Source organism: Lithobates pipiens, unplaced genomic scaffold (assembly GCF_037356315.1).
Source record: "Lithobates pipiens isolate NorthernLeopardFrog02 unplaced genomic scaffold, aLitPip1_a1.2 Scaffold_10, whole genome shotgun sequence".
Lineage (NCBI taxonomy): Eukaryota > Metazoa > Chordata > Amphibia > Anura > Ranidae > Lithobates > Lithobates pipiens.
Genome location: NW_027507686.1, coordinates 213,343,229 through 213,356,485, shown reverse-complemented (window position 1 = coordinate 213,356,485; position 13,257 = coordinate 213,343,229). Strand labels below are relative to the sequence as shown.

General features: G+C 42.2%; 1 protein-coding gene across 4 annotated transcripts in view; it reads right to left on the bottom strand.

Moving 5' to 3' along the window:
- Positions 1–13,257, bottom strand: part of SYT9 (synaptotagmin 9) — a 298,848-nt gene that overhangs the window by 21,716 nt on the left and 263,875 nt on the right. Inside the window, exons 5-7 of one of the 4 annotated variants that reach the window (XM_077460915.1) lie at positions 12,259–12,430; positions 9,363–9,492; positions 2,395–2,472 (exon numbers count right to left, since the gene is read on the bottom strand). In XM_077460915.1, the coding sequence (XP_077317041.1) occupies positions 2,395–2,472; positions 9,363–9,492; positions 12,259–12,430 (380 nt within the window). Of the gene's footprint in view, positions 1–2,394; positions 2,473–9,362; positions 9,493–12,258; positions 12,431–13,257 lie in introns of those variants that run through there. The other 3 variants (XR_013263752.1, XR_013263751.1, XM_077460917.1) reach the window with 3 other exon arrangements.

Here is a 13,257-nt window from a genome sequence, read left to right as displayed (position 1 = left end):
ACATGTGTGGTTTTTGAACGCCGTTTACATAAGCGGGCTCAACTTATGCATCAGCTTCTGTGCGCAAAGCTCAATGATTATTGCTTATTTATTTTACTTTTTATTTTTTATTCTTACGCTGTCACTTTAATTTTCAAGTTGACCACCACTGCTCTTAAGTTAAAATAGTATACTGCAAGGCTAATTTTTGGAACCATTTTTCTCTAATCTGTTTAGAAATGATACAATGTTTAGAATCCTAAGTAACATTTCAGTGTTTTGTGATCATTGAACCATGTAATACAATTCATAGAAGATGCCTCCAGTTTACATGTGCACCTAGACACTCTGAAACATTGGCCAACTATGCTGTTAAATAGGGTTAATGTGGATAATGTAGTTATACTTTGGGGTTAATAATACTCAAGCAATATACAGTTAAGGGAGGATATAATGCACATCATAGGCTTAACACCAGTATGCAATGCCAAACTTCTAAGAAGAAACCCACTTGTATTAAAAGAGACATAGACATAATTTAGAGCGAGCATTTTCTCCCTGTATAAAGTATAAGCATGACATGTTGAATAAGGAGTTCTATTTCAGAGATCGGCAGCTAAATTAAGCAGATATACAGTGAGGGAAAAAGTTTTTGATCCCCTGATGATTTTGTACATTTGCCTGCTGACAAAGAAATGATCAGTCTATAATTTAATGGTAGGTTTATTTTACCAGTGAGAGACAGAATGACAACAAAAATATCCAGAAAAACACATTTCAAAAAAGTTAGTTATATATTGATTAGCATTTTAATGAGTGAAATAAGTATTTGACCCCTTTGCAAAACATGACTTAGTACTTGGTATCAAAACCCTTGTTGGTCATCACAGAGGTCAGATGTTTCTTGTAGTTGGCCCCAGGTTTGCCCACATCTCAGGAGGAATTTTGTACCACTGCTCTTTGCAAATCCTCTCCAAGTCATTAAGGTTTCGAAGCGGACGTTCACATTCACTCCACATATTTTCTATGAGATTAAGGTCTGGAGACTTGCTAGGCCACTCCAGGACCTTAATGTGCTTCTTCTTGAGCAATTCCTTTGTTTCCTTGGCCATGTGCGTTGGGTCATTGTCATGCTGGAATACCCATCCACGACCCATTTTCAATGCCATGGCTGAGGGAAGGAGGTTCTCACCCAAGATTTGACGAGTGCATGGCCCCGTCCATCGTCCCTTTGAAATTGTGACATTGTCCTGTCCCCTTAGCAGATAAACACCCTTAAAACATAATGTTTCCAACTCCCTGTTTGACAGCGGGATGGTGTTCTTAGGGTCATTCGTCCTCCAAACACAGTGGGTTGAGTTGATGTCAAAGAGCTTGATTTTGGTCTCATCTGACCACAACAATTTCACCCAGTTGTGAATCCTTCAGATGTTTATTAGCAAACTTCAGCCTGTACATGTGCTTTCTTCAGCAGAGGGAAATCTGCAGGATTTCAGTACTTCACGGTGTAGTGTGTTACCAATTATTTTCTTAGCGACTATGGTCCCAGCTGCCTTAAGATCATTGACAAGATTCTGGGCTGGAGTTCTGGGATGATTCCTCACCATTCTCATGATCATGGAAACTCCACGAGATGAGATCTTGCATGGAGTCCCAGACCGAGGTAGATTGACAATTATTTTGTGTTTCTTCCATTTGCGAATAATCGCACCAACTGTCACCCAGCTGCTTGGCGATGGTCTTGTAGTCCATTCCAGCCTTGTGTAGGTCTACAATTTTGTCTTCGACATCCTTGGACAGCTCTTTGGTCTTGGCTATGGTGGAGAGATTGGAATCTGATTGATTGCTTCTGTGGACAGGGGTCTTTTATAGAAGTAACAAGCTGAAATTAGAAGCACTCCCTTTAAGAGAGTGCTCTGCTCCTAATCTCAGCTCATTACCGGTATAGACAACACCTGGGAGCCATAAATCTTGCCGATTGATAGGGGATCAAATACTTATTTCACTCATTAAAGTGCAAATCAATTTATAACTTTTTTGAAATGTGTTTTTCTGGATATTTTTGTTGTTCTCTAGTCTCTCACTGTTAAAATAAACCTACCATTAAAATGATAGACTGTTCATTTCTTTGTCAGTGGGCAAACGTACAAAATCAGCAGGGGATCAAACACCTTTTTCCCTCACTGTAAAGATAAAGAAGCACCAACTGAACCTAATGCGTTGAACCTTGAGAAGAAGTAACCAAGAGAGTTTATGTTATATTTTATACAAATATACAGTATATAAATGTAACATATAATATACTAAGCTGAAATTGTTAAATATAAGGTCTCCATTAAATACATGAAATCACCCCTTAAGACTGAAAGAAAAAAGGTTTAATCACCAGTGAACAAAATATAAAGGGTTACTTACATTTCTAAAAATACATAGTAGAATGTTGATCCATGAATTAATCCGATTGCCATTAGGGATCAGGAAGGAATTTTTTCCCTGTTGAAGCAAATTGGACCATGCTTTATATTATTTTTTGCCTTTTCCTGGATAAATTAGGGCTTCTGATATTTTTAATTTTTTTTTTTTTTTTTGAGGTGGAACGTAATAGATACATGTCTTTCTGTTAAACCTAACTATCTATTTAACAATGCTCATTTTAAAAAAACGACAAAAACCGCTGCTTATGAATACAAAATCCATTCTTGCTTTTAAAGTGCTGAAGATAGACTAGATTGATTGATAGATAAATAGATTGATTGGTTTAAGCTACCAATTGAAAATAAAATTGGACTTTTTAGTCTACATATTTCTACATTAGACCTAAAAGATGGACAACTATGGGTAAATGAATCTTGGTCAAAAAATGGACCGTCTCTCTAAAAAGGGGAGATTGGGGCTATGCACATGACATAGGTGTCAAAATGGGAGAATTTGGGGTTCTCTGGCATGACCCACTGACGACACCAAAAAAAAGTACTAAAAATCTCACAGATCTCTGGCTATTTAAAGACACTGATAACTTTTGAAAGGTAGAAGAAAAAAAATTAAAAGTTTGAAGAAATTATGGCATTTTGCAATAAATTAGAGATCTGGGGTCTTTTTGACCCCAGATCTCTTAATAAATAAAGAGGACCTGTCATGTTTATTTCTATTACAAGGGAGGTATACATTCCTTGTAATAGTAATAAAAGTGATTAAAAAAATAAATAAATAAAGGGACAGTGTAAAAAAATGAAGTAAAATAAATACGATTTTTTTTTAAAGCGCCCCCATCCCTCCATGGCAGATGTATACATATGCGCTTGCATGTGTAAACGGTGTTCAAACCACACATGTGCGGTATCGCCGCAATTGTCAGAGTGAGAGCAATAATTATAGCGCTACACTTCCTCTGTAACTCTAAAAAGGTAACCTGGAAAAATGATGAAATGGTCGAGATTTTTAACCACTTGAGACCCGCGCTATAGCCGAATGACGGCTACAGCACGGATCTCCTTTTCCGGGACTACATCTATTGATGTAGTCCCGTGCACGAGCCCTGAGGGGCGCGCGCGGCGCGCTCTGTGATCGGCGAGTCTATGAGACTCGCCTGATCACCGATCAGAGCAAGGGGTCGATCCTGACCCCTTATCACGTGATCAGCTGTCAGCCAATGACAGCTGATCATGTGATATAACGGAGCCGGTAATTGGCTATTATTCCTCCTCGCGCTGACAGCGCGAGGAGAAAAAAAAAGAGCCGATCACCGGTGGCCGTGATCGGGACATCAGTCCCGATCACGGCCAGCCCTGCCAGTGCCCACCTGCCCCCTGCCAGTGCCCACCTGCCCCCTCATCAATAAAGATGATTAAAAAATAATTGCCCCCGTCAGTGCCACCCAGCAGTGCCCATAGTGCCACCCAGCAGTGCCTACAGTGCCACCCAGCAGTGCCACCCAGCAGTGCCCACAGTGCCACCCAGCAGTGCCCACAATCTGCCTCAACAAGGGTGCTGCACCCCAGTGCCACATATCCGTGCCCATCAGTGTCATCTACCAGTGCCCAGCAGTGCCGCCCATCAGTGCCCAGCAGTACCACTTATCAGAGCCACCTATCAGTGCCACCTATCAGTGCCCATCAGTCCCATCCATCAGTGGTACCTATCAGTGCCCCTTAGTGCCACCCATCCGTGCCACCCATCTGTGCCACCCATCCGTGCCATCTTATCTGTGCCCATCTTTGCCCATCAGTGCCGCCTTATCTGTGCCCATCGGTGTCGCCTTATCTGTGCCTATTAGTGCCGCCTTAACTATGCCTATCAGTGCCCACCAGTGCAGCCTATCAGTGCCCACCAGTGAAGCCTATCAGTGCCCACCAATGCAGCCTATCAGTGCCCACCAGTGCAGCCTATCAGTTCCGCCTCATCAGCGCACTTCAATGAAGGAGAAAAATGACCTGTTTGCAAAATGTTATAACAAACTATTAAACATGATTTTTTTTTTTTTTTTGCATCTTTTTTTGTTTGTTTAGCAAAAAATAAAACTCCCAGTTGTGATTAAATACCACCAAAAGAAAGCTCTATTTGTGGGAAAAAAATGATAAAATGATAAAAATTTAATTTGGGTACAGTGTTGTATGCCCGCGCAATTGTCATTCAAAGTGCATCAGCGCTGAAAGCTGAAAATTGGTCTGGGACTGAGGGGGGTTTAAGTGCCCATAAGCAAGTGGTTAAGTACTGTACAATTTTAATGCATGACGTTAGGTATCTATTTACTCGACATAACATAATCTTTCACATTATACAAACAAATTGGTGTATTTTTTATTTTGAAAGACCGCTGCACAAATACAGTGTGGCAAAGTATTGCAACGATCCCCATTTCATTCTCTAGGGTCTCTGCTAAAAAAATATATAATTTTACAATTTTCTATAAAGAAATAATAATTTTACCCAGTAAAAAAAAGAATATATAATCTTAATTTGTAAACAAAAAGTTCCAGAAAAGGCCTGGTCTGCAAGTGGTTAAGGAGTTTGGAAAAAGACAATAGGGAGGGCTGACACCACCAGTCAACTGGAGTACATTTCTGGTGGATCAACAGGTACCTTCTGTACTTGCAGGGTCTTTAAAAGGATGAAACATGGGTAAATGTGCATGTATTGCAGACATGTACTGCATATCTTTTTTTAATTTCTATTTTACCCTGGCATTCACTTTAAAGCCCCTTCCCCAACATATGCTCTTTTCTTTTAAAAAATGTGTCACTTTTGGGTATGGCGGAACATATGACTCACTCCATGCTACAGCACTGGGCCAATCAGTTAGTAATTCATAGTCCCGCAAAAGCTTCAACTGCAGCAAATTGCAGCCCAATCAGAAATGTTCTTCACAGCGGAACGAAAATGCATGGAAGAAGTAAACTAAAATGTTCTATTTTCCTATGTGGGCAAAGTACACATTTTCTTTGAATCCATCCTATTAGATTGTAAGCTCTTATGAGCAGGACCCTCTTAACCATTGTGTATTGTATTGTAACTGTACGGTCCCCCTTTATATTGTAAAGCACTGAGAAAACTGTTGGTTTTCTATTAATCCTGAATAATATTAGTAATAATAATAAAGTAACATGGCATAAATTACACTGTAGAGCAAAACTTTGTTTTCTAAGTTTCCCAAAAATTAAAAAAAAAACACTTGTCCAAAAATAACTAGAGAGTGAATGTTATATTGCTTGGAGACAGGGATTGTCTTCACGTCTCCAGACTAAAACGAACTTCTAATTAGGAGGCTGTGAAATTGATTCACAATTAAACACTTTGGGTTTTGCTTTCAGCAATACAAAGCTGAAATGCGTGGGGCATAGTCTAACTAGTGTCAACGAATAATTAAATTTCAGAGCATTTACATTTCTCTTGTAGCTTTTTTTTTCTTACTTGAGGCTGGGTTCACACTGGAGAACACAGCGGCTCAAAGCAGGAATTGGGCTGAATTCGGACCTGAAATGGACCAAAAGACGCACAGCTTTCCTGTGCAATTCGCACCGGAGCCGCTGTGGAGATGTGCAAACCGGCTCCATAGAGAGCTGGTCACAATCTCCCGCTATGTGAATTGGATGTGGGGAAACTCGAAATCCAATTCATACTGGTGTGAACCCAGCCTTAATCTGCTGATGGCACTGCGTGTGGTATGCAAGACAGAAAAATCCATCTCCACCCAAATAAATTTGCACATTTTAGCCGAAGTTAGTTTGGGTTCTATTCCGTGCCAGGTCTACATTGTTAAGAAGGAATGTTTGCTCAACATTTTAAAGGGACAATGCTTAAAGAGGAAGTAAAGGCACTTAAAAAAAAATGCAACCTGCAAGGCAAAGGCATAATGAGCTAGTATGCATAGCATACTAGCTCATTAGGAATAACTTACCTGAGAACGAAGCCCCCAAAGCGGTCCTCCTCCTTTATCTTCACCGATGCCATGTATCCCAGAGTGACTTCTGGGTCTCGCTGCTCCGGCGCTCTGATTCGCCAGAGCCGCGATGACGTCACTCCGGCACATGCGCACGGGAGCCGACACGAGCGGCATATCGCCGTGATCTGCGGCATGGTCAGTGCGCCTGCGCGCCGCTGTCAACGGTGCCTGTCTTTTTGTAAATATCTCCTAAACCGTGTAGGTTTAGGAGATATTTCTTGGACCTACAGGCAAGCCTTAATCTAGGCATACCTGTAGGTCAAAGTGGTTTGTAAGGGTTTACAACCACTTTAAAGCCTAGGGGAATAAAAAGACTGGAAGAAGTACCAAATCTCTTTAGAGGTGTAGATTATTGGAGATCTAGTTAAACCCTACATATTTTGTGGATCTGTGTCACCTTCTTCGGGGCTGATTGGTATGTGTAAACCAGCCTTTCTCAATCTTTTTACCTTGGAAGAACCCTTTGAGAACCCTAATGCCCCGTACACACGAGAGGACTTATGTCCGACAGACTTCCAAAGGAGTTCCGCCGGAGTTCCGCCGGAGTTCCGACGGAGTTCTGACAGACTTTTCGGCCGAACGGACTTGGCCACACACGATCACACTAAACTCCGACGGATTCGAACGTGATGACGTACGACCCGACTCGAATAAGGAAGTTCATAGCCAGTAGCCAATAGCTGCCCTAGCGTCGGTTTTAGTCCGTCGGAGTAGCATACACACGAGCGGAGTTTTCGAAGGGGACCGGGTCCGGCGGAGTTCCTTCGGGAAAATTTGAAGCATGCTTCATTTCTAAAGTCCGTCAGACTTTGGCGAATCAAAAGTCCGTTGCAGCCCACACACGATCGGATAGTCTGACGGACTCGGTCCTTCGGACTTTGGATGTTGAAAAGTCCGCTCGTGTGTACGGGGCATTAGAAAAAACAATTCACCGAGAAGGGCCATTACATTGCTTGCCTGAAGGAGTGATGCCCCTTACAGACAGCTAAAAAGATGATTGGTTTAACCTCCCTGGCGGTACGATTATTTCGGATTTTAGGTGCTAAAAGCGGTACCATTATTTTGCATGAAAATTTGGCGTTTTATATTGTAGTCCTGCAATTCTTAGGAATAACTCTCTTAAATCTGTCCAAACCAGAGTCTAGCAGACATCCCGGGTATGATAAAGTTTGAAAAATTAAATCATAAATTATAATTTAATAAATAATTATAAATAATTGTACCAAATAATAATATAACAATAATAAAAATTATTCAATAATGTAATCAAATCAAAAACACTGAAATTTGCTCAGTTGCAGAATTGTCACTGTCATTACTTTTCAGTATTTGATGACGGATCTCCCCACAAATCGCTATCGCTCAATTCTGCGAGTGATTCTAATTTATTATCGCTGTTTTCTAGCTGGTCTAAAATCATTTTTGATGTACAGTGACAGTTTTGGTTGCTATGGGCAATCTCCAGTTTCCAGGCATAAAGAACAGTTTTTGTTATATAAAACTGCATGCAGGACACTGGGCAGACCACTAGGGACAACGGGGATGTGAAATATTTACATACAGCAATGTAATCTGTAAGATTACATTATACTGTATGTTTACTGTTTGTTTCACTTTTTGAATTTGGCGCCGATCTCCGTGCCCGTGCGTCGCAACACTCGCAGGGCACGGAGATCGGCGATGTGATGCATCGAGCGAGACACGGCTCGCTCGTACAGCGGGGAGACAACGAGGGATCCGAGGGAGAAGGTAAGTAAACCTCCTCCTGGATCCAGCGATGCAGTCCCGAGTCTGACTCGGGGATACCGCTCTTGGTATAAAAAATCCACCCCGAGTCAGACTCGGGAATACCGTCAGGGGGGTTAATGTCACTGGCTATGCCAAGTGGTGTTTGCCCTGGATCTATGCAGGAACATACTAGTGAGACGACAATCAACCACAGCTCAAGGCACCCCTAAGAACTTATGGAGAAACGCTAAGGTTCCACAGAACCCTTGTTGAGAATGGCTGGCGTAAACAGAGAACAACAAGAGAAAATAACATTTGCAACAAAACAGTATTTTGGCAAGGTCTAGCGGTGACCAATGTATTGGCCAATTCGTTTTTAGTGACTAGTCTTCACAACTAATGCCTCGTGCACACGATCAAACAATCCAGTGGAAAAGTCCGGCGGACTCAAGTCCGCTGGATAGTCTGCTACATGTGTACGCGGCATTACATTGTGAGTGCTTTCTAAAAGATCAGAGTTGTCTTTGATCACCTCCGATGGACTTTCCATACCAATATTTGGAAAACAGGCTGGAAAAACCTGGAAAAACAAGCTCAATTGTTCACAGCCATGTCAAGGAGTCTGAAACTGAGGATCACGGTGGTGATAAGGAAAGGGGGCATCCCTACCAGAATCCCCAGATAAGAAAAGGGTATGTGACTGCATTCACCAATCTCTCTGGTGCAAAATCTGTACAGAAGCCATTTCATATTCCGTACAAAGACTTAGCTGTCCCATTTAGCCCATGCAGTGATAACATTTTGTAGATACTTTCCAACTACAAAGGTATATTTCTTTCTTCTTTAACTTCAGTAAACCTAATAGAGCTGCTAGTGGCTTACACACAGCAGAAGACAGAATAACAAAGAAAAAATATGTAAAAGGGAGAAGTAAGCTGCTTTATTCCATTCAAAATATACTGTATATAACTCACAGAGCATAATGCACATTAATAGTGTATAGAGTTGCTATCACACTTGGGCTCTATGATGTCCTCACTTCCCCACAGACATATGTACCCTCTGCCGTTATACTCTGTCTGATACACACACAAAACAAAATGCTTATGTTTTTATGTTCCTTATTATATACTTAACAAAGTTAATCTATTTTTTTAAATGCTGGAAGATGTCCAGAATCCAAAACCCCCATACTGAAACATAGTGCCAATCTTACCTCTACAAGTGGGTGCCAGTGGGCGATGGGCTTCCTGGGATACGACAGCATTTCGTTCCAGTGTTCCCGGCCTAGGCTCTCTGCATCGTTGCCAACTTGACATACCCCGATGACCTCATTGTGACCTACACTGTGAAAATGTTACATAATGTTTTTTCCGTATGCAGTACATTGAAACATGTTAGAAAATTTATGCCAGTGGCATGCCCCAAAATATTAACATAAGGATATTCATTTTAAAATGTCATTGCTAGTCATGTACAGTGCCTTGAAAAATTATTCATACCCCTTAAAATTTTACACATTTTGTCATGTTACACAGGGCCGGATTAAGAGCATTATGGGCTGGTACTGAGGATTTTGGTGGGCCTTAAGGGCTGTGCATCGGCATGCACCCTGAAGTGAAAGGGTGCAGCGGCACAGGGCCAATGCTATGGAAGATCCAGGCTTCCATAAGAGCCCTACATCGGCATGCATGGCACGTGCTGAGGTGAGGTTGGAGGGCGCAACTGTGCAGACCTTACACAACACTACTGGCTGCGGTGCCCGTTATTAATCCTGCTGCCCTGCCCAGGTGGCGCATGTGGAATGCAGGACCGGTCAGGTCAGGAGAGAGGACAACATAATACACAGAGTGCTGGGCACAGGACAGCATAATACACAGAGCGCTGGGCACAGGACAACATAATACACAGAGCGCCGGGCACAGGACAGCATAATACACAGAGAGCTGGGCACAGGAATGTGTAATACACAGAGTGCTGGGTTCAGGACAGCATAATACACAGAGTGTTGGGTCCAGGGCAGCATAGTACACAGAGCGCTGGGCATAGGAATGTGTAATACACAAAGCCCTGGGCACAGGAATGTGTAATATACAGAGCGCTGGGCACAGGAATGTGTAATACACAGAGCGCTGGGTTCAGGGCAGCATAATACACAGAGCGCTGGGCATAGGAATGTGTAATACACAGAGCACTGAGTTCACAGCAGCGTAATACACAGAGCACTGGGCACAGGACAGCGTAATACACACAATGTTGGGCACAGGAATATGTAATACACAGAGCACTGGGCTTAAGAATGTGTAATACACAGAGCGCTGGGTTCAGGACAGTGCAATACATAGAGTGCTGGGCACAGGACAGCACAATACACAGAGCACTGGGTTCAGGGCAGCATAATACACAGAGTTCTGGGCACAGAAATGAGTTTAGAGCAGCATAATACACAGCGCGCTCGGCACCGGACAGCGTAATACACAGATCACTGGGCACAGGAATGTGTAATACACAGAGCGCTGGGTTCAGGACAGCGTAATACACAGAGTGTTGGGTCCAGGGCAGCATAGTACACAGAGTGCTGGGCACAGGAATGTGTAGTACACAGAGCCCTGGGCAGAGGAATGTGTAATACACAGAGCCCTGGGTTCAGGACAGCTAAATACCCAGAGTGCTGGGCACAGGACAGTGTAATGCACCGAGCGCTGGGCACAGGACAGTGTAATGCACAGAGCGCTGGGGACAGGAATGTGTAATACACAGGAGGGTGTTATGCACAGATTGCAGAGTACAGGGGTTTGCTATGGACACATCAATGCTTACTCTGCACTCTTCTCTCACAGATCTCTGCAGTCTGCAGCCACTTCCTAACCCTCCCTCATCAGCTAAGCTCCGCAGTCTGCTGCTTCAGCTTTCCCACTGCCCTCAACTTTGCACAAACTGACCCCCCTCACCTCACCTTGGAAGTAGTGAGTCTCAGCCTCCCACACAGTCCATTTGTGGCTCTACCTCTCCTTCACTAGACAGCAGTGACATCGTCCAGCAGGAGACATCGGCATTTGAGCACCAGGTTGTTTCTCAGCCAGCAAGCCCTCTGATGCCCATAACACATCTGTGCCCCGACAGCTGTGTCTATGTCCGAGTGCTGTGCAGGGAGATTGTGAGGGAGCAGCGCAATGTCACTGGTAGCACAGAAGCCGGGCATCTGTGTTTACAGGTGACAGAAAATAGTGGTGAGAGTGAATTTGGCCAGCCAGGGCTTATTTTATAGTAGGGGCCTGGTGCTCCAACTCCAATAGCCCCTATGTTAATCTGGCCCTGATGTTACAACCAAAAATGTAAATGTATTTTATTGGGAAATTATGTGATAGACCAACACAAAGTGGCAAATACCGGTAACTGTGAAGTGGAAGGAAAATGATAAATGGTTTTCAAAAGTTGTTACAAATAAATATCTGAAAAGTGTGGTGTGCTGTGGTGAGTCAATACTTTGTAGAACTCCCTTTCGTTGCAATTACAGCTGCAAATCTTTTTGGGGGTGTCTCTACCATCTTTGCAGATCTAGAGAGTGATATTTTATGCTCATTCTTCTTTGCAAAATAGCTCAAGCTCTGTCAGATTTGAGAGCGTCTCTGAACAGCAATTTTTAAGTCTTGCCACAGATTCTCAATTGGATTTAGGTCTGGACTTTCACTGGGCCATTGAGCCCAACGTTTTAAAAATTGGACCATGACAAAAGTATCCCAAAAAAAAAAAAAATGACTACAGCCTAGTAATATGATCAAACATGATTTCATTAAGACTATAGCCCAGTAATATAAAACTTTATCCAGCTTGTTGGGAAGTGGGAAACACTCTTAATTGCCCAATTTAAACAATTCACGTAGTATTAAGACTATATATTTATTGAAAACACTACTTGTATTGGATATGTCACTTACATTATTAGTCTTTATATTGCCACCCTAACATTATTCTTGGCTCCACATAATAAATAAAAAGGAAACCAAAGAAGCAAACAATGAACATGCTGACTATACATAAAAGCCTTTCAAACGCTTGACTCCCATTGAGTAGACTCAGGTAATTGCACTGAATTCATTGTAATATCTCACCGGTCATAATCCATCACTGCTATTAACAAACTGATCTGATCAATATTCTCTGGCGGCACGTCAAATACGATAGCTTCATTATACACTGGGTTTAATGTGTTCCTCTTCGTTGATGTTTTCCTTTTCTTCAGTCTCCTTCCATCACACATTAAAGACACCTTCACATAAGGATCTGTAAGGAAAAGCATACAAATTCGAATACGCTATAACCTGCTATGCAAGGCTACAAAGGAGTTGTATAGGTTGCTTGGAGACACACAGGATAGAGAGCATTGCATATTTCAAGATCACATAACTTGCATCTGTACCTTAAAATGGTAAATCGAGGGATCTCTTTATACAATATGTATAAAGCAATTAATATCCTATACATTCAGGGTTTAGTTGTTGGCAAGTAGAGACTTACGAACACATACAGCCATTCATGTGTGAGTAGGGAACCATGATTCCTAAAAAGGAAACCATGATTGCAACAGTAAGGGGGTTATTTACAAAAAAAGGCAAATCACTGTAGATCTGAGGGGAAGATCTGAAATGAGGGGAAGCTCTGCTGATTTTATCATCCAATCATGTGCAAGCTAAAATGCTGTTTTATTTTCCTTCTATGTCCCCCTCAGATCTACAGCAACTGAACTTCCAAGTGCACTTGCAGTGTAAAGTGGATTTGCCTTTTGTAAATAACCCCCTAAGTTTATCAAAAACATCCAAAAAGTGGGTAAACTTCATAGTGGAACAACCAAGAATAAATCCCTTCCCAAACCTTTCAGCAGAGCAATAGTAATCATGCTACTCTAAGCTCAAATGACTAATGTACTCTACACAGGCATTAATGACGTAAAAGCAGATTCAAGTTAAGAGAGGGCAAGGCCACAGCTTTACTGAAGTAGCGCATCTTACCACAATCCAACTAATCATTGCCAATGCAGGTATATTGCAAGTGCCTAAACAAAGACACTAGCTTGAATGACTGTTCTTACCATGAGTACTGGTATTTGACTA